At 36.4% G+C, this 25,527-nt stretch overlaps 1 protein-coding gene across 2 annotated transcripts in view; it reads right to left on the reverse strand.

Annotated features, from left to right (window-relative positions):
* PDS5A (PDS5 cohesin associated factor A) overlaps positions 1-25,527 on the reverse strand; it is a 134,079-nt gene that overhangs the window by 73,515 nt on the left and 35,037 nt on the right. For both annotated transcript variants that reach the window (XM_027544309.1, XM_027544310.1), the window contains exons 3-8: positions 15,645-15,848; positions 14,516-14,602; positions 13,902-13,999; positions 9,655-9,781; positions 5,592-5,672; positions 385-525 (exon numbers count right to left, since the gene is read on the reverse strand). In XM_027544309.1, coding sequence (XP_027400110.1) covers positions 385-525; positions 5,592-5,672; positions 9,655-9,781; positions 13,902-13,999; positions 14,516-14,602; positions 15,645-15,848 — 738 coding nt within the window. The remainder of the gene's footprint in view (positions 1-384; positions 526-5,591; positions 5,673-9,654; positions 9,782-13,901; positions 14,000-14,515; positions 14,603-15,644; positions 15,849-25,527) is intronic.

The raw sequence follows: 25,527 nt of genomic DNA on the forward strand, positions 1-25,527 counted from the left end.
ATGAAAGGGCCAAATAGTTAAAATCAAGATCCTTTGAGTACTGAGTCTGATATCATTTGATGTTCTAAAACATATACATAATAATATATATCATTTAATAACATTTTATACATTTTGGGGATAACTCCACTTTCCATATGTTATTTGTATCACTGTGTTTATCAGGCGTTTAACAATTAAGTAAATTATAATTTTAATTGCAATGAAAAACATCACTGAGATGAGAGTCTCTGTTTTACTTGAATGATTAAAAAAGATGTATACCTTAACTAAATATAAGATAAATTGAACTCACATTTTATTCTTTTACAGTTAAAGGAAAACAATATAACATATATGTTTCTCTCAAAAGTTAAAGAACTTAGAAATTATAGTCAGTCCTACCTTCAGTTTGAATTCAAGCTGCGGCATAACAGATAATAATAAATGGGGATCTATAGCAAAAAGTTCCTGAATCAGATCAAATACATGTTCTGACAAATCACTTACTGATGATCTTCCCAGCACCAGTACTTGATTGAAAAACTAAAGGAGACAGAAACAAAAACAAAATATCCATTTAATTTAAAAACTTGGACTAGCTTTTTATAAATGTGTTAAAAGAAAACTATAAATTAGGCATTCCATATGCAAGTGAGGAAGATGAAAAAGAACCGATGTTTCAATTACTAATATATATAATAGGGTAGTCACCAAAACAGAACAAATCTCCAAATATCATCAAATTATGACTGTTATATGAAAAATTTTAAAAGTAATTGAATTGTTACCTTATTTTCAAATTAGGATGACAATTCTAGGAATGAACTGTTATTAAAAAAAAAAAAAACAATTTAAATAGTTTATTTAATCCATTGTAGAGGATTTTATCAGAGAAGGTAATGGCACCCCACTCCAGTACTCTTGCCTGGAAAATCACATGGACAGAGGAGTGTGGTAGGCTGCAGTCCATGGGGTCCCTAAGAGTCCGACACGACTGAGCGACTTCACTTTCACTTTTCATTTTCATGCATTGGAGAAGGAAATGGCAACCCACTCCAGTGTTCTTGCCTGGAGAACCCCAGGGACGAGTGGGCTGCCGTCTCTGGGGTCACACAGAGTCGGACATGACTGAAGCGACTTAGCAGCAGCAGCAGCAGAGGATTTTATAGAGAAATTTCTTTAGAGCAGACAAAAAATTTTAAATGACTAAATCTTTTGGATTTTTAAGTTTGAGTAATTTCTTTACTTGGGCTTCCCAAGTAGCACAGTGGTAAAGAATTCACCTGCCAGTGCAGGAGACTCAAGAGACGTGTGTTTGATCCCTGGGTTGGGAAGAACTCCTGAGGTAGGAAATGCCACTCCAATACGCCTCCCTGGAAAATTCCATAGACAGAAGAGCCTGGCAGGCTATCATCCATGAGGTCACAGAGTTAGACTCGACTAAGCAACTGAGCATGTGTGGACACATACACACTTTCTCTATGAATTTAGCAATAAAGAATAACTGAAGGTGGAGGATGAGTTGCCTTTTCCCCCCCAAAATACCCAGAAAGAGACTTTCCTAGCAGTATAGTGATAAGAATCTGCCTGCCAAGGGTCATGGGTTCAATCCCTCGTCCAGGAAGATTCCACATGCTGCGGAGCAACTAAGCCCGTATGGCACAACTACTGATCCTATGAGGCTTGACTGCTGATCCCGCACACCCTAAAGCCTGTACTCCACAACAAGAGAAGCCACTGCAATGAGAAGCTCACATACTGCTACCATGAGTTGAGCCCATTTGCTGCAACTAGAGAAAGCTTGAACACTGCAACAAAGACCCAGCACAGCCAAAAAAAACCCCAGAAAGTCAGAAACATTTTAAATCAGAGGACAAAGAGAAGGAAAAGGTGATGATACAAAGGCTGATAATTTAAAAGCATTATAGGAAGAAGAAACAAAGAGAATATAATATCAAAGCACAAATTAAAAGATATCTCCACTCCTTTCTAACAAAATTAAATTAGAAAAAATACTTTTAAAATGTAAAAATGCTATTATTTTCTCCCATTCTGAAGGCTGCCTTTTCACCTTGCTAATAGTTTCCTTTGTTGTGCAGAAGCTTTTAAGTTTAATTAGGTCCCATTTGTTTATTTTTGCTTTTATTTCCGATATTCTGGGAGGTGGGTCATAGAGGATCCTGCTGTGATGTATGTCGGAGAGTGTTTTGCCTATGTTCTCTTCTAGGAGTTTTATAGTTTCTGGTCTTACATTGAGATCTTTAATCCATTTTGAGTTTATTTTTGTGTATGGTGTTAGAAAGTGGTCTAGTTTCATTCTTTTACAAGCGGTTGACCAGTTTTCCCAGCACCACTTGTTAAAGAGGTTGTCTTTAATCCATTGTATATTCTTGCCTCCTTTGTCAAAGATAAGGTGTCCATATGTGCGTGGATTTATCTCTGGGCTTTCTATTTTGTTCCATTGATCTATATTTTTGTCTTTGTGCCAGTACCATACTGTCTTGATAACTGTGGCTTTGTAATAGAGCCTGAAGTCAGGCAAGTTGATTCCTCCGGTTCCATTCTTATTTCTCAAGATAGCTTTGGCTATTCGAGGTTTTTTGTATTTCCATACAAATTGTGAAATTATTTGTTCTAGCTCTGTGAAGAATACCGTTGGTAGCTTGATAGGGATTGCATTGAATCTATAAATTGCTTTGGGTAGTATACTCATTTTCACTATATTGATTCTTCCAATCCATGAACATGGTATATTTCTCCATCTATTAGTGTCCTCTTTGATCTCTTTTGCCAGTGTTTTATAGTTTTCTATATATAGGTCTTTGGTTTCTTTAGGTAGATATATTCCTAAGTATTTTATTCTTTCTGTTGCAATGGTGAATGGAATTGTTTCCTTAATTTCTCTTTCAGTTTTCTCATTATTAGTGTATAGGAATGCAAGGGATTTCTGTGTGTTGATTTTATATCCTTCAACTTTACTATAATCATTGATTAGCTCTAGTAATTTTCTGGTGGAGTCTTTAGGGTTTTCTATGTAAAGGATCATGTCATCTGCAAACAGTGCGAGTTTTACTTCTTCTTTTCCAATTTGGATTCCTTTTATTTCTTTTTCTGCTCTGACTGCTGTGGCCAAAACTTCCAAAACTATGTTGAATAGTAACGGTGAAAGTGGGCACCCCTGTCTTGTTCCTGACTTTAGAGAAAATGCTTTCAATTTTTCACCATTGAGGATAATGTTTGCTGTGGGTTTGTCATATATAGCTTTTATTATGTTGAGGTATGTTCCTTCTATTCCTGCTTTCTGGAGAGTTCTTATCATAAATGGATGTTGAATTTTGTCAAAGGCTGTCTCTGCATCTATTGAGATAATCATATGGTTTTTGTTTTTCAATTTGTTAATGTGGTGTATAACACTGATTGATTAGCAAATGAAGCAACTGACAAACAACTAATCTCAAAAATATACAAGCAACTCCTACAGCTCAACTCCTGAAAAATAAATGACCCAATCAAAAAATGGGCCAAAGAACTAAATAGACATTTCTCCAAAGAAGACATACAGATGGCTAACAAACACATGAAAAGATGCTCAACATCACTCATTATCAGAGAAATGCAAATCAAAACCACAATGAGGTACCATTTCACACCAGTCAGAATGGCTGCAATCCATAAGTCTACAAGCAATAAATGCTGGAGAGGGTGTGGAGAGAAGGGAACTCTCTTGCACTGTTGGTGGGAATGCAAACTAGTACAGCCACCATGGAGAACAGTGTGGAGATTCCTTAAAAAACTGGAAATAGAACTGCCTTATGATCCAACAATCCCACTGCTGGGCATACACACTGAGGAAACCAGAAGGGAAAGAGACACGTGTACCCCAATGTTCATCGCAGCACTGTTTATAATAGCCAGGACATGGAAGCAACCTAGATGCCCATCAGCAGATGAATGGATAAGAAAGCTGTGGTACATATACACAATGGACTATTACTCAGCCATTAAAAAGAATACATTTGAATCAGTTCTAATGAGATGGATGAAACTGGAACCTATTATACAGAGTGAAGTAAGCCAGAAAGAAAAACACCAATACAGTATACTAACGCATATATATGGAATTTAGAAAGATGGAAACAACAACCCTGTGTACAAGACAGCAAAAGAGACACCAATGTATAGATCAGTCTTACGGACTCTGTGGGAGAGGGAGAGGGTGGGGAGATTTGGGAAAATAGCATTGAAACATGTATAATATCATGTATGAAACGAGTCGCCAATCCAGGTTCAATGCACGGTTCTGGATGCTTGGGGCTGGTGCACTGGGACGACCCAGAGGGAGGGGAGGGGAGGGAGGAGGGTGGAGGGTTCAGGATGGGGAACGCGGGTATACCTGTGGCGGATTCGTTTCGGTATTTGGCAAAACTAATACAATATTGTAAAGTTTAAAAATAAAATAAAATTTAAAAAAAACAAACAAAAAAAAAATGTAAAAATGCTACAGAGGCAATTGTATGCAACTGATCTGAGCATGTTTTTGGTAGTATCATCAAATGATAAATTTCTTTTGAAAGACAACATATATTAAGAGTTAGAAAATATTGTGAAGAACTTGAAAAGAATAAGGAAAAGAGTTTTAACAAAATTTTAAACTACACATACACATATGAATCATTCTGGAAGGATATATGAAAATCTATTGGTAATGGCTATTTTTGAGAAGTGAGAAAAAGATACTTGAGACTGAAAAAAGACAAATTTCACTGTAGTATTTAGTAAATTAATACTAATAATTCATAAGATTTAAATATACTTAGACTTTTATATGTAGAAAACAATTCAACAGTAAATAAATACTACATTCAAGAAGACTGTACTAAAGAAAACACTGAAGAAAACCTAAATGCAAGGCAAGAGGGAAATGATTAGGTAAATTATATATGAATTTAAAGGAACACTTACAATCATTCTTATCATAAATAAAAACATGATGTAAAAAAAAATGATGTCAAGATGTGGAAACATAAATGAACAATTCAGTTTTATATAAAGTGTCAAAAAACAGGTAAGAGTCTGACCAATGTTCAATAATGAACTTGTTACATTAAGGCAGCACAATTATAATATTTTTTTAGAATTACTTTATTGACTTTGTGGTAAAAACAAAACAATATATACAGGAAAGTCAAAAACAACTTACTACTCTATTAACAACTATTTAAGAGGGAAAGCCAAAAAGGCTCAGAAGAATACTTTAGAGACATGAGGAAGAAACTATATATACAGAGAGCCAGAGATAAAGATGAAGGGAGAAAGTGAAAAAGACCAGCATAAGGAGATAAAAAGATAAAATACAAAGAAGAAAGGGTGGGAATTGCAGACCTAACATCCTCTATCTTGTGCCATTTAAAAACCATGTCTATAAAGCTTATAAAGTTATGCTGCATTTGGTTACATTTGGACATATCAGTTCTCTTATATATTTCTTCTAAATAGATGAAACTGTTTACAGGCTAAATAAGTCTTTATGTGAAGGGTTCTAATAAATTCATACCTTTATGGATTAAGAACTACAAAATTACAGAAAAAAGATAGGCAGAAATACCTACATTGGCAATGCATGCTTCAATAGTCTGGACTGTCCTTTTCAATAGGACTTTTGCGAGGTCAAACGACTGTTTATTTAAGTTCTGAAACACAAAAAATATGCAAAGTTACAAACAAATTAATGAATTTACAAGATAATACCACTAGATCATCAAAGTCTTCAAAGTTCAGAAAATATGAAGCAAAAAATATAACTGAACTGCATTCAAGGTTTTACCCAATATCCACTAGTCAAGACGTCATAAACGCAGAAGTTGCAAATAGCACAACCATGAAACAAAAACTAAAATACAAAAAAAAAAAAGTAGGTAATTAGCCAAAAGTTCAACCCTATATTAAGTTTAGTTTTACTAAATCTAAGACTTTTAGGTTTTGTTAACCGGGAGCTGGTGATGGACAGGGAGGCCAGGCGTGCTGCAGTCCATGGGGTCGTAAAGAGTTAAGACACAACTGAGCGACTGAACTAAACCAATCTGAATTGATAATCACACCCATTTATCCCTTAACACCCACACATTATCCTCAGTATTTCACTGTCTAATCAATGTCTGTTCTGACGAAGAGGAGACATGGGAAGTGCTTCAAGCAAAATTCTCAATCAGTTGTATTTCTGAAATGCTAACTACTGCCTTCATTCCTCAAGATTCCCAATGCGTGGTAATAAATTAAAGGGTCTGAGGAAGTCTGCAAAAAGATATATTTAATTTTTTAAAGTTATTGAAAATGGAATCCTTGTGCTGAAAAATACCTATTAACATCTCTACACTTTGCAGTTTTAGACCAAACAGATTCATTCACCATCATCTTGCACTTATCTCCAAAAAAAGGCAAGGATATCCTATACCTTAGGTTGCTGCTGCTGCTGCTGCTGCTGCTAAGTCGCTTCAGTCGTGTCCGACTCTGTGCGACCCCATAGAGTGCAGCCCACCAGGCTCCCCCGTCCCTGGGTTCTCCAGGCAAGAACACTGGAGTGGGTTGCCATTTCCTTCTCCAATGCAAGAAAGTGAAAAGTGAAAGTGAAGTCGCTCAGTCGTGTCCGACTCTTAGCGACCCCATGGACTGCAGCCTACCAGGCTCCTCCATCCATAAGATTTTCCAGGCAAGAGTACTGGAGTGGGGTGCCATCGCCTTCTCCAATACCTTAGGTTAGTAGTCAGCAAAATTTTTATGCAAAGAGGCAGATGGTAGATATAGATTTTAGGCTTTATTTATTGGCCAGCCATATCGTCACTACTGCAACTACACACCTCTGGTTGTTGCAGCAGGAAACCAACCATAGACACAATGAAAACAAATAAGCATGGTTGTGTTCAAATAAAACTTTATTTACATAAATAGGCAGTGGGCCAGATTTGGTCTACAGGCCATAGCTTCCTGCTACTTGCTCCAGGTTTTTATTCCATTTCCAAAAGACTAAGATTAGCTCAAAATTAAGGCAATCTTGGAGGAAACGAACAGGTGATGGAGATTAACATATACAAACTTCCACCTACAAAATCACTGAGTCACAGATATGAAATGTACAGTGTGGGGAATACAATCAATAACTATGTAAATCTTTATATGCTGATACACTGTAACTAGATTTAGGTGATCATTTTGAACTGCAGAGAAATACTGTGTAACCACAACTAAGGAAGAGTTATGTAGATCAATCACACTTTAAAAACTCACTCATAAAAAAAGAGATCAGATTTGTAGTTAAGGCAGGGGGTGGGGAGGCAGAATTAGATGAAGTCAGTCAAAAGGTACTTCCAACTAAGACGTAAGTACTAGTGACATAAACATGATAAATCTATTTAAAAACAGCTATATGTTATACGTGAGTGAAATTCATTAAGAGAGTAAATCCTAAGATTTATTTCATTTGCAAGAAAAAAAATTTTTTTTCTATTTCTTTAATTTTGCAGCTATGAGATAATGGATGTTCACTAAATGATTCATGTTTAAATGAAATAAATGATTTCATACTGCAGATGGTAAATACAGCCATGAAATTAAAAGACGCTTACTCCTTGGAAGGAAAGTTATGACCAACCTAGACAGCATATTCAAAAGCAGAGACATTACTCTGCCAACAAAGGTCTGTCTAGTCAAGGCTATGGTTTTTCCAGTAGTCATGTATGGATGCTAGAGTTGGACTGTGAAGAAGGCTGAGCGCTGAAGAATTGATGCTTTTGAACTGTGGTGTTGGAGAAGACTCTTGAGAGTCCCTTGGACTGCAAGGAGATCTAACCGGTCCATTCTAAAGGAGATCAGTCCTGGGTGTTCTTTGGAAGGATTGATGCTAAAGCTGAAACTCCAATACTTCGGCCACCTCATGCGAAGAGTTGATTCATTGGAAAAGACTCGGATGCTGGGAGGAATTGGAGGCAGGAGGAGAAGGGGATGACAGAGGATGAGATGGCTGGATGGCATCACTGACTTGATGGACATGAGTTTGAGTGAACTCCGGGAGTTGGTGATGGACAGGGAGGCCTGGAGTGCTGTGATTCATGGGGTCGCAGAGTCGGACAAGACTGAGCGACTGAACTGAACTGAATGTAGGTAAACGTATATAGTGCTCTGTATCATTTGTATCTTGATAAAACTAAAAAAACCTATTTCCTAAAAAGGCATAGTTCTACTCATTAAAAATACACTCTAACTAGAATACAAACACCAAATACACTATTCCTCATAAAGTTTTTCCTTTCTTATTTTCCCTAACATATATAACCTCTCTGCCATACTCTCAAAATTTTGACCTATTATAGACTCATTTGAATTTTTAAAAAATGTAAATAATATATCAGTCAGGAAAAGAATTTATAATTGGTTGCATCTTATTGTGAATAGTATAATTAGATACACATTTATCAGACATCTGATGACAAGTCACTGAACAATTAGAGGAAAAGAGCAGGAAAGTAAGTACCAACAGTAGGATAGGCCTGAGTGCAGTGCCCATCAGTGGTGGACCTGGAGCGGGGGAAGCTAAGTCCTTCACTTTCTTAGGGGGAGCTAGCAGAAAGAAACAGAAAAAGGAAATGGAGAGGAATAGACTGCTCTTAAACATCCTTTTCCCCTTAACATTAACCATATAGGTTCTGCTTTTGCCCAAATCATTTTCTGAAAGTGCCTAAGAAAAATGTAGGACATGGGTTCTAAGGCGAAATACCAATTCCTACACTCTGTATCTGTTCAGTTCAGTCGCTCAGTCATGTCCAACTGTTTGCAACCCCATGAATCGCAGCACTCCAGGCCTCCCAGTCCATCAGCAACTCCTGGAGTTCACCCAAACTCATGTCCATCAAGTTGGTGATGCCATCCAGCCATCTCATCCTCTGTCGTCCCCTTCTCCTCCTGCCCCCAATCCCTCCCAGCATCCGAGTCTTTTCCAATGAGTCAACTCTTCGCATGAGGTGGCCAAAGTACTGGAGTTTCAGCCTCAGTATCAGTCCTTCCAATGAACACCCAGGACTGGTCTCCTTCAGGAAGAACTGGCTGGATCTCCTTGCAGTCCAAGGGACTCGCAAAAGTCTTCTCCAGCACCACAGTTCAAAAGCATCAATTTTTCAGCACTCAGCTTTCTTCACAGTCCAACTCTCACATCCATACATGACCAATGGAAAAACCATAGCCTTGACTAGATGGACCTTTGTTGGCAAAGTAATGTCTCTGCTTTTCAATAAGCTATCTAGGTTGGTCATAACTTTTCTTCCAAGGAGTAAGCATCTTTTAATTTCATGGTATCTATTAGAAAGTAGTAAATACATTTTCTTTTCTAAAACAAAGAACCAAACCAAGACAGTACTTCAATCCCTTGCAATTCCTATACTAGATATGAGTGGTCAATCTGGAACATTTTTAATTTTCCAGAGAAGAGGCAGCAGTTGACCAAGTGAAAATATGTCTTTTAAAGACAACAAGCTATAAGACTTATGTGTGTTACTTTAATTTACTTGGGACTGGAGAGTGACAGTGGGAATAATTACATGGGATTGCAAATGGTGAAAAACAAGTTTTCATATGTGTAGTACTACCATTAAATATTAACCTTTAATATCTTCATACTATACAGACCTTATGTGCAGGAATGAGGTTAATAAGAATGGAGTCCAATAATTCTTGAGTAACTCCATCACCTTCCATGATGATAGAACTCATCAAGTCTAACATGTGCATTTGTACCTTCTTATTGTGGCTATTGCTTTAAAAAAAAAAAAAAAAAGAAAAAACAAATTAGGCTTACCAAAGAAAATTAAACTTCCCAGTTTAAAGTAACTATCTCAAATGTAAAGGATTTTTCACTTGAGCAAACCACACCAATAATGGCAAAGAAATTTTGGCTGTTCCATATTTACTTGCTCCTCTCGTGATTATTGCTAAAACAGCTAAGGAATCACTGTAAACTATTTCACACATACAAAAATTTAATTAAGCCCCATACACCTAGAATTCAAAGAATGGGTTAAATTCAATGAAACAAAAATGTCAGCCTCAAAGAAGTCTTTGCTTACATGCCCCTGTATTTTAAAAAATGATAAAATTTTAAGGAAACAAAAAATGTACAAGATAAAGAATGTAGATAGCTTTTCATCCTTTTTGATTTTAATAATTCCCCCCAAACGACAGAACTATAAACACAAAAAAGACCTATGTAAACACTTGCATATCTTTGCCACTAGAAGTTTTAGTTCAACAATACTGAAAATCCAAAGTCTCATGTAAAATGCTACCAGAACTCATGACTTAAGATTCTGAAAAAGTCATCCTGCTGTCTCTCAAAGAATTTCAAACAAACAAATGAAAAATCAACAAGGTATAAAGCCAGAATCAGTTTCAGTCCTGCTTCCTTAGCTAGTGCAGAGTCAAGGGCAGGACTTCTCAATTAATAAGTCTAGTGCTGATATAAACTTACCCAAAAAGACTGGCCACAAAATTGTTGTTAAGTCAAGAGAACATCTAGGCTTCTCCCTCTCTGACTGCATCTTAACTAAAGACTTGACCTGTTCGTTTTCACATTTATCAGAATATATATGCAAAGACAAATCAAGAGAATGGTATAACTTAGTTGTACTACTACAGACAAAGGGAAGTTTAAATTAAGACTAATCTAAATTTTATTATCATTTATGTATCTCTTATCTGTAATATTTAAAAAATAAGCTTGAAATAATATATAATACACTTGTTGGGCACCTAGTGGTAAAATCAAAGATCAAAATTTTTAAAGTTAGTGAAAAATTGTCCTATTGTTAGATTCACAGTTTTCTACAACTTTTAGAAAAATACTCTCTCTCAAATATCTTGCTTACTAAAGGCCAAGACTGTGCAAAAATCAACTATATAGGAGTGTGTGTGTGTGTGTATGTGTATGTGTGTGTGTGTGTGTGGTGGGGGGAGGTAGGCAGTGAAGAACAGAGATACTCAGCTTGATACAAAAAAATGAAGAGAGTACTTAGGTCTCAGATCCATATCATTTGTGACTAGGAAAGGAGTGAAGGAAAGAGAAATGAAACAGACTTAAAAATTATTTCCATTAGTTTCAGCCAAGATTCAATAACAGGATTTACTCTTCTACCTGAAACAATTAAAAAAAAAATGAACAAAATATATGAAAACATATCAGACCCTATACACATGCTGCTGAAAGAAGGGAAGCTTACTTTTTCTACCTATAAAAGTTTCCAGGCTTCAGTACAGGAAGAGAAGATCCTAGCAGAGCCTAATGGTTTATCTGGGTCTGGAGAGACTACAGTTTGCAGGGCAGAATACCAGAGGGAAAAGAACTACTCAAGAGAGCAAGCTCACAGAGACTACCCCTGAGTCTTCAGGTGCTTAGTGATTAGCATAAGCTGGGAAAGAAATCTCTTGAGTTTGGGGAAGGAACCACTTGAAAGGAGTAGAAGGAATAATCCCTGGAATTCACACAGGTCATACAACGTGTGTGTTTCAACTACAGTGGAAAATCTTACAACTCACAAGGCATCTAGTAATCAGAAGCATAAACCCACATATCCAAGCAGCTCTGTGAGCTCCAAGCACAGCAAACAGGAAGAAAACTCCACTGTGAGACATCATAATTGAATTGCTTAAAAGCAGCAATACAGAGAAAATCTTAAGTGGGTAAAGAAAAAGAAGATACATTATTAACAGAGAAATAAAGATTTTAAATGAAAAAAACTTATCATTTTAAAAAGTGTAAGCCAGAAAAAGATAGAGGAACATCTTTAAAAGTACTGAGACAGAAAAGAAGAGAGGAAAGTATTATTAACATAATATTCATACCATGAATATAACTTTCAAAAACGAAGGTGGAATAAGGGTTTTTTCAGACACAGAAAAACTGAAAGAATTCTATTAGCAGTAGACTTGAACTATAGGAAATGTTAAAGGAAGTCTTTCAGACTAAAGTAAAATAATGCAAGATGGAAACCTGCATATATGCAAAGGAATGAAGAACACCAGATATATGGTAAATGTGTCAATAAATACAAATCAATAAATTCCTCTTTCAAAAGGCAAGTCTTATTTTACTGATTTACCTCACTGTGATTTTTTTCAATTAAAGAATTAGGTCAAGAATAAATTTAGATCTTTAGATTCAGAAAAGAAAACTAGTAAAAGGATCAAAGAAAGTATGTGTATGTAAAAGTAATAGAAGAAAAAAGTATAACTGCACAGTAGTAAGTGGACTTAAGTGGACAGTCTGGAGAAGGAAATGGCAACCCACTCCAGTGTTCTTGCCTGGAGAATCCCAGGGACGGCAGAGCCTGGTGGGCTGCCGTGTGTGGGGTCGCACAGAGTCGGACATGACTGTAGCGACTTAGCAGCAGCAGCAGCAGCAAGTGGACAGTCAAGGTAATAAAATGGGCAGGATAACAACTCAGGAATTTCTTTTTCATTTTGTTGGTAATTTTAACATTAAAAAAAAAAAGTTGCACATATGTGGCAGAAAGCAAACAATGGCCACAAACTATTCTCATCTCTGTATGCACATGTCTTTAAAATGCTACTCCTCCCAACAAAATAGGAGTCTATCTAACCAACCTTTGAATCTGGGTTTGCCTATGTGCCTTGCTCGGCCAATGAATTAAAAGTAAACATGAAGTGTGCCGAGGTTTTAAAAAGTGCTTCTGTGGTGGGGTGTGCCCTTCTTGCAATTTCTGAAACCGAGTCAGCGTATGAAGAGACCTGGATTAGCCTGCTGGATGATGACAGAGTGACATGTGACCCAGCTGTCCTAGTACATCAGCCAGTTGCCAGATGTTCTGCTAACTGACTGCAAATACAGGAGCAAGTCCAACCCTGACAAAAAGAACTACCAAGCCGAATCATGAGCTAAATAAAATGGAGTATGTTTTAAACTATCAAGTTGTGGGTTGCTTTGTTATGAAGCAAAAGCTAACCAACACAAAGGTATAGTTTATACAGTCTATCATTCACTTAAGGACCTTCAGTTAGTTGTCAAAGAAAGTTTTTTCTCATGCAATCTTTTCATAAGCTTCTATCACTAGACTAGGTTGGTCCACTTTATCCCAAGTTATATTCTCTTCCTACCATTCTAACTAAGGAAAAGAAAAATACGTAATAGTATTCATTAGAAACCTACAGAAAACTTCAGAAATGTGCTATTCAATACCGAAGTCGCTATGCAATAGCCATTTGGCTACTGCCCTACTGAAGTCTGGATAGAACCACATGTTGAAATAAATTATTTAAATAAATTTCATTTGTTTCATGTTACCTTTCTTAATGTGGCTATTAGAAAATTTAAAATATATTTGAGATATATTGCTTGTATATAATGTAATGCTATAGAACACATCTCATAACAATGCTTGGTTTACTAAAACACACACACACACACACAGCACTGGATTGAAATCTCAAACACACACACACACACACACCCACCCACTAGATTGAAATCTCACACATACACACACACCAGGATGAAGCACTAGAATGAAACCACACACACACACACACACACACACACACACACACACGAAGTACTGGACTAAAATCACACACACACCAAGATAAAGCACTGGATTGAAATCTGGTGGGCTACAGTCCACGGGGTCGCAAAGAATCAGACATGACTCAGTGACTAAACAACAACATACATTTGATACCATAACTTAAAATGTCAGTATAAAGACAGTTTTCAGACAACATAATTATTTTCCTCTTTATGTTAAGTCTTCTAAGGAAAACATTTCCTTTTACCTAAAAGATCTTAGTGTAAATACACAGTACATGATAATTCAATATGCACAACAAGAAAGAGAGACAAACAGAAAGCTTAAAAAATAACTTACTTGATCACTGAGAAGAGAGTCCTAAAAAGCTGAATAAAAATTTCATTGCAATCTTCCAATTCAAAGCAGATGTTATACGATTTAACCCATGCTAAATTCTTAAATAAATAAATAAATAAATTATTCACACATACAGAGAATAGTTACACAGAAGTAGGCTCATTAATAAAATTTAGTTTTTAGAATTAGAAATCTATATTAAAGCTTATAACACCCCAACATATAAAACTACAATTGTTTCAGCAGTCACGTACTCTGACCTTTAAAAAGATATGTATCCGTTGGTATTAACCTTTTCTTATTGAAAAATACTAAACTGTCAGAGGTTGGTAGGACATATATACATACAAAATATTAACTGCAGTGAAAATTAATTTGATTTAATCTCCTTTCGGATTAGAAAAGAATAAAAACATGAAAATAAAGTCTCAATGTAACAGTTTTGCCCATGGAATATGAAGATATGAAGAATGAAAAAACATATTGTAAATGACATTTTCTTAAGTGGGCTTTGTATAAAACAAACAAAAAGATTCATTTTACATTATAAAGTTACTATAAAGAATTTCCTACAACATGAAATAGTGGTATTTATTAAATAAAAAAAATATTACCTCTAATAAATAAAAGTATCTATTAAACTGCGGGCTCTTTGTATCCTCCAAACCTTTTAACTGTCTGGTAATAAACAAAAATATGTCCTGTTTTAAAAAATGATAAAATATATTAATTTAAACACAAATACTTATCACTTTCACAATATTCTAACAGTCTATATATACATTCTCTATTAAAGATAACAATAAAAGAAAATTATCCTTGGGACTAGCCTAGTCCATTACTCAAAATATCTGGAAAAGAGCAAATCATTTAAAATTACATCCTTTAGAAGCAAAAATAAAGATTATTACTGCCACATATCTTTAGGCTTTCTCATTCTGAGAGAATCATAGGTTCTATGTCTTGTTACCCTTTCTTCTAGTACAGAACTTCCACTTTATTGACTATATTGTATCATGGTAATTATCTTCAGTTAAAGTACTTTGATATGAAGTACTTCCATTACAATTCCCTAGATGTAAATAATAATTTTCAAGACCTATTTTTGAATTTGATGTGTGACTACAAAGTTGTGTGGAACAAAACCAATAATAGACTGGTCCAAGGGACTGTACTTTTCACAACAGTGCTCTGTTTCTTAATAAGCTTTCTTTAGAAGTTTTAACCCCAAATAGTATCAATATGGAATAAACTGATTTATGGGCTATCTGAAAGTATTCATAATATGAAAACAGTTTAAGAGATCAACTCAAAAGAGGAGCTCCTCAAACTTTTCAAACAAAGGCAGAACCATCAAGATGAGCATGTAGCTTTGCATATAAAATAACCTGCAGAGGAAAATAGTCATTTGAATGTGTGAATTCTGTTATATAGTTGTTTTAAAAAGTGTCATTCATCCACCATCCCTTCAACTCAGTCACCTGGCCTTTAAGATCGGCTATCCTGAAGGTCAGATATGAGCAGACAGGGACCGTTTTGATCTGTATCTTTCAAATGTCTCATAAATATACCAGTCATTTTGTGGATATTCAATGAATACTAACTGAATAAATAATTATTTTGTTTTTAGAACTTATGACATAATCTTCTTACGATGACAAGGTGACTAAAATGAAACCTATGTTCCTAAGGGTATTAAGCTAAACTATAAAAGATAACCAATTTTGTAAAGGTTGTATTTACCTTAAGTTTATCATGGGAAGTATATGGAGCTTCTGGGGCATAGATTCGAAAGATGTCAGCCAAACAACATGCTACAAGGAGACGCACATCTTTATTGGGATTCCTGAGAAAAAATTCAGATGCTAGATGCAAGGCTAGTGGGAGATACTGCTGTTTTTCATCTTCTGAGTCCTGATCCATATCCATAAAAGTCTTTACTACCATCTGCAAAAATGTATAAAAGAAAAAAATAGTCAACTCTTGATATTTAGAAGCCAGTGAAAAAGTATATATATTTACTCATCTCCATCACAAAACAAACCAGCAATCAGTTACTATGTACATCTTCATTTAAGAATTTGAGTAAAGACCACAAGCATGGATACGTACCAACATTTGGATTACTGACAGATGCATTATCTGCATTTGTACCACATTTATGAAGAACTTAAGACTCTCATTATTAAAGTTATATCTAGCTCAGATAAAAATTTCATGGCTTGGGACTTACCTGTCCAGTAGCCAAGAATTTGCCTTCCAACGCAGGGGACTGAGTTCAATCCCTCGTCAGCAAACTGAAATCCCACATGCTGTGGGGCAACTAAGATAATATGCTCCAACTACTGAGCCCTATGCACTCTAGAGCTTGTGAGCGCGTGCGAAGTCCCTTCAATAGTTGACTCTTTGCAACCCCATGGACTGTAGCCTGCCAGGCTCCTCTGTCCATGTGAATCTCCAGGCAAGAATACTGGAGTGGGTTGCCCTGATCTCCAGGGAATCTTCTGACTCAGGGACTGAACCTGGGTCTCCTCCATTGCCGGCAGATTCTTTACCCTCTGAGTCATCAGGGAAGCCCCCGGAGCCTGTACTCCATAACAAAGACCCAGCAAAGAGGAAAAAAAAACTTCATAGCTTCATGTGCATGCATGCTAAGCCACTTCAGTCCAACTCTTTGCAACCCTATGGACTGTAGCCCCCAGGCTCCTCTGTCCATGGAACTCTTTAGGCAAGAATACAAGAGTGGGTTGCCATGCCCTCCTCCAGGGGATCTTCCTGAGCCAGAGAACGAACCCAACTCTCTTTTGTCTCCTACATTGGCAGGTGGATTCTTTACAACTAGTGCCACCTGGGAAGCCCTGGCAGCTTCATCAGTTCAGTTCAATTCAGTCGCTCAGTCGTGTCCGACTCTTTGCGACCCCATGAATCGCAGCACTCCAGGCCTCCCTGTCCATCACCAACTCCCGGAGTTCAGAGACTCACGTCCATCGAGTCAGTGATGCCATCCAGCCATCTCATCCTCTGTTGTCCCCTTCTCCTCCTGCCCCCAATCCCTCCCAGCATCAGGGTCTTTTCCAATGAGTCAACACTTCGCATGAGGTGGCCAAAGTACTGGAGTTTCAGCTTTAGCATCATTCCTTCCAAAGAAATCCCAGGGCTGATTCCTTCAAAATGGACTGGTTGGATTTCCTTGCAGACCAAGAGACTCTCAAGAGTCTTCTCCAACAACCACAGTTCAAAAGCATCAATTCTTCAGTGCTCAGCCTTCGTCATAGTCTAACTCTCACATCCATACATGACCATAGTCTTGACTAGATGGACCTTTGTTGGCAAAGTAATGTCTCTGCTTTTGAATATGCTATCTAGGTTGGTCATAACTTTCCTTCCAAGGAGTAAGCGTCTTTTAATTTCATGGCTGCAGTCACCATCTGCAGTGATTTTGGAGCCCCCAAAAATAAAGTCTGACACTGTTTCCACAACTATTTCCCATGAAGTGATGGGACCGGATGCCATGATCTTCGTTTTCTGAATGTTGAGCTTTAAGCCAACTTTTTCACTTTCCACTTTCACTTTCATCAAGAGGCTTTTTAGCTCCTCTTTACTTTCTGCCATAAGGGTGGTGTCATCTGCATATCTGAGGTTATTGATATTTCTCCCGGCAATCTTGATTCCAGCTTGTGTTTCTTCCAGTCCAGCATTTCTCATGATGTACTCTGCATAGAAGTTAAACAAGCAGGGTGACAATATACACCACTGACGTACTCCTTTTCCTATTTGGAACCAGTCTGTTGTTCCATGTCCAGTTCTAACTGTTGCTTCCTGACCTGCATACAAATTTCTCAAGAGGCAGATCAGGTGGTCTGGTATTCCCATCTCTTTCAGAATTTTTCACAGTTTATTGTGATCCACACAGTCAAAGGCTTTGGCATAGTCAATAAAGCAGAAATAGATGTTTTTTCTGGAACTCTCTTGCTTTTTCCATGATCCAGCGGATGTTGGCAATTTGATCTCTGGTTCCTCTGCCTTTTCTAAAACCAGCTTGAACATCAGGAAGTTCACAGTTCACATATTGCTGAAGCCTAGCTTGGAGAATTTTGAGCATTACTTTACTAGTGTGTGAGATGAGTGCAATTGTGCAGTAGTTTGAGCATTCTTTGGCATTGCCTTTCTTTGGGATTGGAATGAAAACTGACCTTTTCCAGTCCTGTGGCCACTGCTGAGTTTTCCAAATTTGCTGGCATACTGACTGCAGCGCTTTCACAGCATCATCTTTCAGGATTTGAAACAGCTCCACTGGAATTCCATCACCTCCACTAGCTTTGTTCGTAGTGATACTTTCTAAGGCCCACTTGACTTCACATTCCAGGATGTCTGGCTCTAGGTCAGTGATCACACCATCGTGATTATCTGGGTCGTGAAGATTTTTTTTGTACAGTTCTTCTGTGTATTCTTGCCATCTCTTCTTAATATCTTCTGCTTCTGTTAGGTCCATACCATTTCTGTCCTTTATCGAGCCCATCTTTGCATATAATGTTCCCTTGGTATCTCTAATTTTCTTGAAGAGATCTCTAGTTTTTCCCACTCTGTTGTTTTCCTCTATTTCTTTGCATTGATCGCTGAGGAAGGCTTTCTTATCTCTTCTTGTTCATATGCACAAGCAAATCATTTGATATTTTGTAACATTATCAATTATGTTCCTTTTACACTTATTATCAAAGCTGCCTTGATTTAGGCTCCTTAAAACTATTAAGTTTCACACTTTAATGGGTTTTGCAATTCATACTAGAAAGCACTAAAGAAATAAAAAGAAAAAATAATAAATATTTTTAGGCAGTTATATTTCTGATTAAAAGTCTTAATTATAAAATAAACTCTGGTCTTATTTATCGTTATAAAACTAACAAATGCACATTTCAGAATCACTCTAAAAGACAAAAAAAGTGTAATGGAAAAATAACATAATTTCTCAACTCCAGAAAATAATCACTATTTACATTTTTGTGTATTTTATGCTGGTCTTTTTTCTCCATAAAGATGGAAATAACCATATAGTCATTTCTTTTTCATTTATCCAATCACAACCATTTCCTCATACCATCAAAAATGCTTCTTTAAATAAATCAGCCTTACCTAACGAGTAACCACTGTCAAATATTGAAGCTGTACCTCTATTTCTATTTTGACAAGACTTTTTAATCACGAATAAATTCTGGTTTGTTTTCTTTTTGTTTGCCTATGCCCAGCACGCAGGATCTTAGTTCCCCGACAGGGATTGCATCCTCGTCCCTGCATGGGAAGGTGCATTCTCAATCACTGGACTACCAGTAAAGTCCCATTGTGCTCAGTTTTTTCCAAATACATTTTTTTTTCCGTGTCTACTGAAGTGATACTTTCCTCCTAATTCTGTTACTAGAATAAATCCCACTGAGTGGTTTTCTAATTACAATACAATTTCAATGTATCACATACACTGTCTTAAAATACAGACAGGTATAGTGTAAGTGACCTAATATGGAAAACACCACACAGGAGGATGACTGTAATACACTATTTCTTATAAGTCTAAATACAAACATCAGGAATGGAATCAAAGAACTGAATTGGGTGATTTTGTTATACATAGCTTTGTGCTTATAAGAAGGAAGCAGTAAAAATGGGAACTGTCAACATCCGGAGAATACAGGAGCTCTCTGTACTATTCTTGCAACTTTTCCAAGTTGGAATATATATCAAAAGGAAAAGCAAAAATTGAAAAGAATACATTTACCACAGGATATGGGAAAAACATACTCATATCAATAGTTCAAATGAAACCTCAAGTAAGACTTGTCTTTTAAAAAAAATTTAACAAATAATGTTAAATGTTTATTGGGGGTGGGGAGGATGCATTATTCTTTTCCTGATTTTAAGAGACTTTTAGCTTGATCTAGAGATGTTACTGATAGAGAAATAAAATCACATGTACAAAGTATTCTAATCGTACTTTAAAACTTTTAAATCAGAGATGTGTAAGGCATCGTGATTTACAGTTCTCCACACTTGTGCTGTTTTTCCTAGGTTCAGCCATTCAGGTGATACTTGTCTCTATTTTATGACAGTGTGTGTGCTGCATTCCTTTCTGAAGGTTCTGAATCCTAGCAATTCCCAAGGACCAGAAGTTCTTTTAAAAATAATAATTTTATTATCACACTATTATTACTTCATCCAGAGCTTTATTTCTTTGGACATGTTTTGAAGTATTTGTGTTTATTCCACTTGATTTTTAACACAAATTAACATATAGCTGAGAAAAATGTTTCCGCGGTGTTAGAAATGATTTCTTTCACCTAACTTTTGTCAGGAGAAGAATTTTTAACTGTCTTGTTAACAGCTGTATCCTTAATGATTAGAATAGGACTGGCACAAAGTAGGCATGCAAACTTTTTTTTGTGGAAAGAACACTCAAATTCATTACCTGGAGAAAACCATAATTTGAAAAGATACATGTAACCCCAATGTTTACTGAAGATCTATTTACAATAGTCAGGACATGGAAGCAACCTGAATGCCCATCGACAAAGGAATAAAGAAAGAAATGTGGTGTGTGCTTGCTTAGTCGCTCAGTGGTGTCCAGCTCTTTGTGACCCTATGGACTATATAGCCCACCAGGCTCCTCTGTCAATGGGATTTCCTAGGCAAGAACACTGAAGTGGATTGCCATTTCCTTCTCCAGGGGATCTTCCCAACACACAGATCAAACCTGTGTCTCCTGCTTGGCAGGCGGACTCTTTACCCCTGAGCCACCTAGAAACCCCCAAAGAAATGTGGTACCTATATACAACAGAATTATTACTCAGCCATAAAAAGGAATGAAATAATGCCATTTGCAGCAACATGGATGAACTGAAGAGAGAATCACAGTGAGTAAAGTATGTCAGACAGAGAAAGACAAATACCATATAATATGGCTTAATATGTGGAAGCTAAAAAAATGGTACGGAAGAATTTGTTTACAAAAGGGAAATAGAGTCACAGATCTAGAAAACAATGTCATGGTTACCAGAGGGGAGAAGAGGGATAAACGGAGAGATTGGAACTGACCTGTACACACTACTGTGCATGAAACAGATAAATAATAAGGATCTACTGTGTAGTACAGGGAACTCTACTCAATACTTTGTAATGATCTATTATAGGAAAAGAATCAAAAAAACAGTGGATTTATATCTAAATAATTCACTCTGCTACACAGCAGAAACTAACACACTATAAATCAACTATATTCCAACTTAAAAAATTACTTAAAACACCAAACAACAAAGCAAACCGTTAAGATTCAATAAAGATGAGAAGGAGGTACAAAAATGTTTGTTGTATTATTCTCTATGAGTGTTTGAAATATTACACAATTGTAAGGAGTCAATTTGATTAGGTAAAATGAACTTTGGTTTTTAAAGGGTTTGTGTTGCAAGTTTCCAATAAGACTTGAGCTGCTTGGAGATATTTCAGAAAAACTATTTCAACTGTGTTCCAACTTTGAGGTTCCCAGCAGCCCTGGTAGGGGCAACAAGACAAAGGGGGGGGGGCAGGTGGGGCGGGGGGGGGTCTCTTAGTTACTGCATCTAAGCAGCTGGCTTTTCAATAGCTTTATATATCAACCTACTGTATCTGGGCCAAAAATCAGTGCCCCAGGCTACCTCACATAAATACTGGGAAGCTTTGGGGGCGGGGAAGGTCAGGTGTTTGGGATTAGAACTTGCAAACTGCATAGAATGGATCAACAGTAAGTGCTACTATATGTATAGCACAGGGAGCTATAGTTAACATCCTGGGAATATATGTATGTATAACCAAATCACTTTGCTGTACAGCAGAAATTAACACAAACTATACTTAAATAAAATTTGTTATAATTCATGAAATGCCTTTTTAACATCTACTCTGATAATATATATTATGTATATTTTAAAAAATATGACCCATATGGCCATTCTGGCAAAAAACTTTATCAGTTCTAGATAGAGACCAGGTCAATCAGTATATAACATCTGTTGGCTAGAAATTTGTTCAGAATTCTTGAGTAAATATATTCTAAACACAGGTCTACAGCAGAGGTCACAACTCAAGGGGAGGGACATTACTTTATTACTCAAGGCAAATAACCACTGGGGAGAAAGGGAGAACACAGGCTCCAACCAAGAGCTGGCTTCAGTTAATTGTTGTCAGGTGAGAATGCAGACCTAGTATAGAAAATCATTCAGTTGATCAGGACACAACAAAATCTTAAGTGAAATCATCTGACTTGAGAATTTCAGCAACTCCAAAAAGTTCATACCATTGTGAGGGATAAGCAAAACACATCTATGTGGTCCTCAAATCAACAATATTCAAACTGTTAGAAATATTTTAAAGGAAAAATATCAGCACACGACCATCTTTTCAGGTAGGCAAATTATTCTGAAAAGCTGATTCCACATTTCTTTTGCACTTAAATAGTTTTCTTTAGGTATAAAAACTATGAAGAAAATATTCAATAAACTGATTATTAAAATCCAGAGAACCTTCAAAATATTAATGAGGAGTTTTCACAGTCTCCTAAGCTATAACATAGAAAATACCATTAAATTAACATTTTCCACACCAAAAAGTAATGGTAAAGACAGACCACTTTAGAATCTATGAAAAAAAGAAAAATTAGTTCCCAGTGGGATAAAAATCAAAATTTGAAAGGAACATCTAAGAAACTTTTAAAAAATAGAATATCTTTATGATCTTGAGTAGGAAGGATTTCTCAAGAAGGTACAAAAAGCACTAGCTGTGGAATCTTTCCATAAAAGTAAAATTAATGTGCATTCATCAGAAGATACCACTAAAAAGATTTTAAAACACATGCCAATGAATGAGAGTAGATATTTGTGACATGCATAACCAACAAAGAACCTATCTAGTATATATAAAGAACTCCTAGAATTCAGCAAAGAAAACAAAACCCAAGTGTAAAACGGAAAAATGACTAGGTAGACTAAGTACTTTTTGAAAAAAATCTCCGTCAGTATAATGGGGGAGATTAAATTCTATCGACAGCCAGGCAAATGCAAAGTAAAACGTGGTAAGAGAATGATGTTTTAATACTACTGTGTTCTCTGAACTATGAACATGGTTTACGTCCTCAATGATTTAGGTTTTTCTCTTCCAGACTGATTGAATATTGGGACAATCACTGCATCCTTCTGGAAGGACATGCCATGTATTGCACCACACACCATCTGCACATTTCTATCACAATGCTATGCTTTCTGCTTTCTTATTTGTCTCTGCTAGGGCTATGGCAGCACCCTATTTCTATGTCTTCAGCACAACGAGTTGGGCTTGGCGTATACTTAACAGTTTGTTGAGTGGAAAAGAAATACATTCCATCATTATTGCGTAGTTTTTAGTGCACTGGTTTTGTATATTTTGTTATTCTAACCATTTAACCTTTTCGGACGCTACTGTGAATTTTAACATCTTTTCATTTTCCAACTGTTGGTTCCTAACACATACATGTACAATCAATTTTTCTATACTAAGCCTTTCACACTACTACTCAGCTTTACTGGTTCTAGAGGCTTGCTTATGCACTTCTCAGGATTTTCTATAAATCCAGTATCATTAACAAATACAGACAGTTTTATTTTGTCTTCTCTCATCTGTGTGTCTTTTGTATCTTTTTCTTATTGTGCTAGCAAAACCACAGCAATATAGAGCAAAAGTGAGAGCAGACATTTTTGCCTCTTTTGAGATCTGAGAAAGAACATCATCTTTCACCATTAAGTATGTTAATTGGTTTCTGTAGATGCCTTATCAGGTTGAGAAAGTTCTTTCTATCTTGTATTCCTAATATGCTGTTATTTTTTATGAACAACATGTTGAATTTTTTTCAGACACTTCTATACCAATGGGATGATAACGCGGTTCTCCCAACTTACACTACTGCTAATATGTTGAAATAAATTAATATCATATAGTAAACAAAATTTGCACTCCCAGGAATAAACCTGACATAGTGGTCACTGTGTTTTGCACGTGTGCAATGTTTTGGGGTTTTTTCTTCTAGTTTTGGTTTGTTTTTGTTTTGCTGGCTGGATCTCCTCTGCTCATATTTTGTTGTTTATTAAGGCTCTTGGTGTGCTGCTGCTATGGGGTCAGAAAGAGTCTGACACAACTGAGCGACTGGACTGAAGTCTCTTGATACATAGATTTCTTTTCTAGTAATTTGTTTTGGTATCAAGGTAATATTGGCCATATAAAGTGAACTGGAAGTGTTCACTCTTCCTGTTTGCTGAGTTTGTATAGGACTAGTATGCCTTTTTCCTTAAATGTTTAATAGAATTCATCAATGAAGTCATTTGCGTCTTTATTTGTGGGAAAGCTTTTAGTTGCAAATCTAGTTTTCTAAAATCAGTATAAAGCTATCAGGTTTTCTATTTCACCTTAAGTCAGTTTTAGTAGTTTGCATTTTTCCAGAAATATATCTACTTCATTTAGGATACAGAATTTACTAGCATGAATTGGCTTATATTATGCCTTTTTTATCCTTTTAATGTTTATAAATCTATATGAAGTCTCTTCTTTATTTCACTAATGTTGCTAATTTTTGTCTTTTTTTCTTGAGGGGTCTAACATAGTGGTCTCAGGGGTTTCCTAGGTGGCATAAGTGGTAAAGAACCCGCCTGTCAATGCACGTAAGAGATGTGGGTTCAATCCCTCGGTCGGGATGATTCCTTAGAGGAAGGCATGGCAACCCATTCCAGTATTCTTGCCTGGAGAATCCTCATGGACTGAGAAGCCTGGTGGCTACAGTTCATAGGTTCGCAAAGAGTGGGACACAACTGAAGTGACAGCATGCACAGAGTGGTCTCAAAGAGGAATGAATTTGCCACACATCTCCAGGGGATATCTGCTAATGTCTGGAGACATTTTTAGTCGTCACAACTGGGAGAAGGGGTTCTACTGGCATCGGGGGGTAAACCAAGCATACAGCCAAACATCATACAACATATAAGACGGCACCCCATAACAATTATCAGCCTGAAAGGGTCAACATAGCCAAGGCTGAGAAACCTTATCAAACAAAAGGTTTTGTCAATTTTACTATCTTTTCAAAAAACTAATTTTTGGTATTATTAGTTTATTGTTTGCACATTTTCTGTTTGACTAATTTCCATTTTTACCCTTTACTATGTCCTGCTTTCTACTTTCTTTAGGTTTAATCTCCTGTCTTTTTCTAGGCTCTTGGGGTAGAAGCTTACAACTGATTCTAGACTGTTCTTTTCTAATATAAACATTTAAAAGCTTATTGAAATAAATTTCTCAATAAGCACTGCTACTAAGTTCAAAATATTTTCTAATTTTCCTTGTGATTCCTTCTTTTATGCATATATTATGCAGAAATACACTAATTTCCAAATATTTGGGTTATTTTCTGGATATCTTTTCTTATTAATTTCCCATCTAACTCCCTGTGATCATATTATCCCTGTATGAAATAGGAATCATATTAAATGTATTGATATTTGTTTAATGTCCCACCACATGGGACAGTGACTGCAGCCATGAAATTAAAAGACACTTGCTCTTTGGAAGAAAAGCTATGACAAACCTGGTT

The sequence above is a fragment of the Bos indicus x Bos taurus genome, chromosome 6 (assembly GCF_003369695.1).
Source record: "Bos indicus x Bos taurus breed Angus x Brahman F1 hybrid chromosome 6, Bos_hybrid_MaternalHap_v2.0, whole genome shotgun sequence".
Lineage (NCBI taxonomy): Eukaryota > Metazoa > Chordata > Mammalia > Artiodactyla > Bovidae > Bos > Bos indicus x Bos taurus.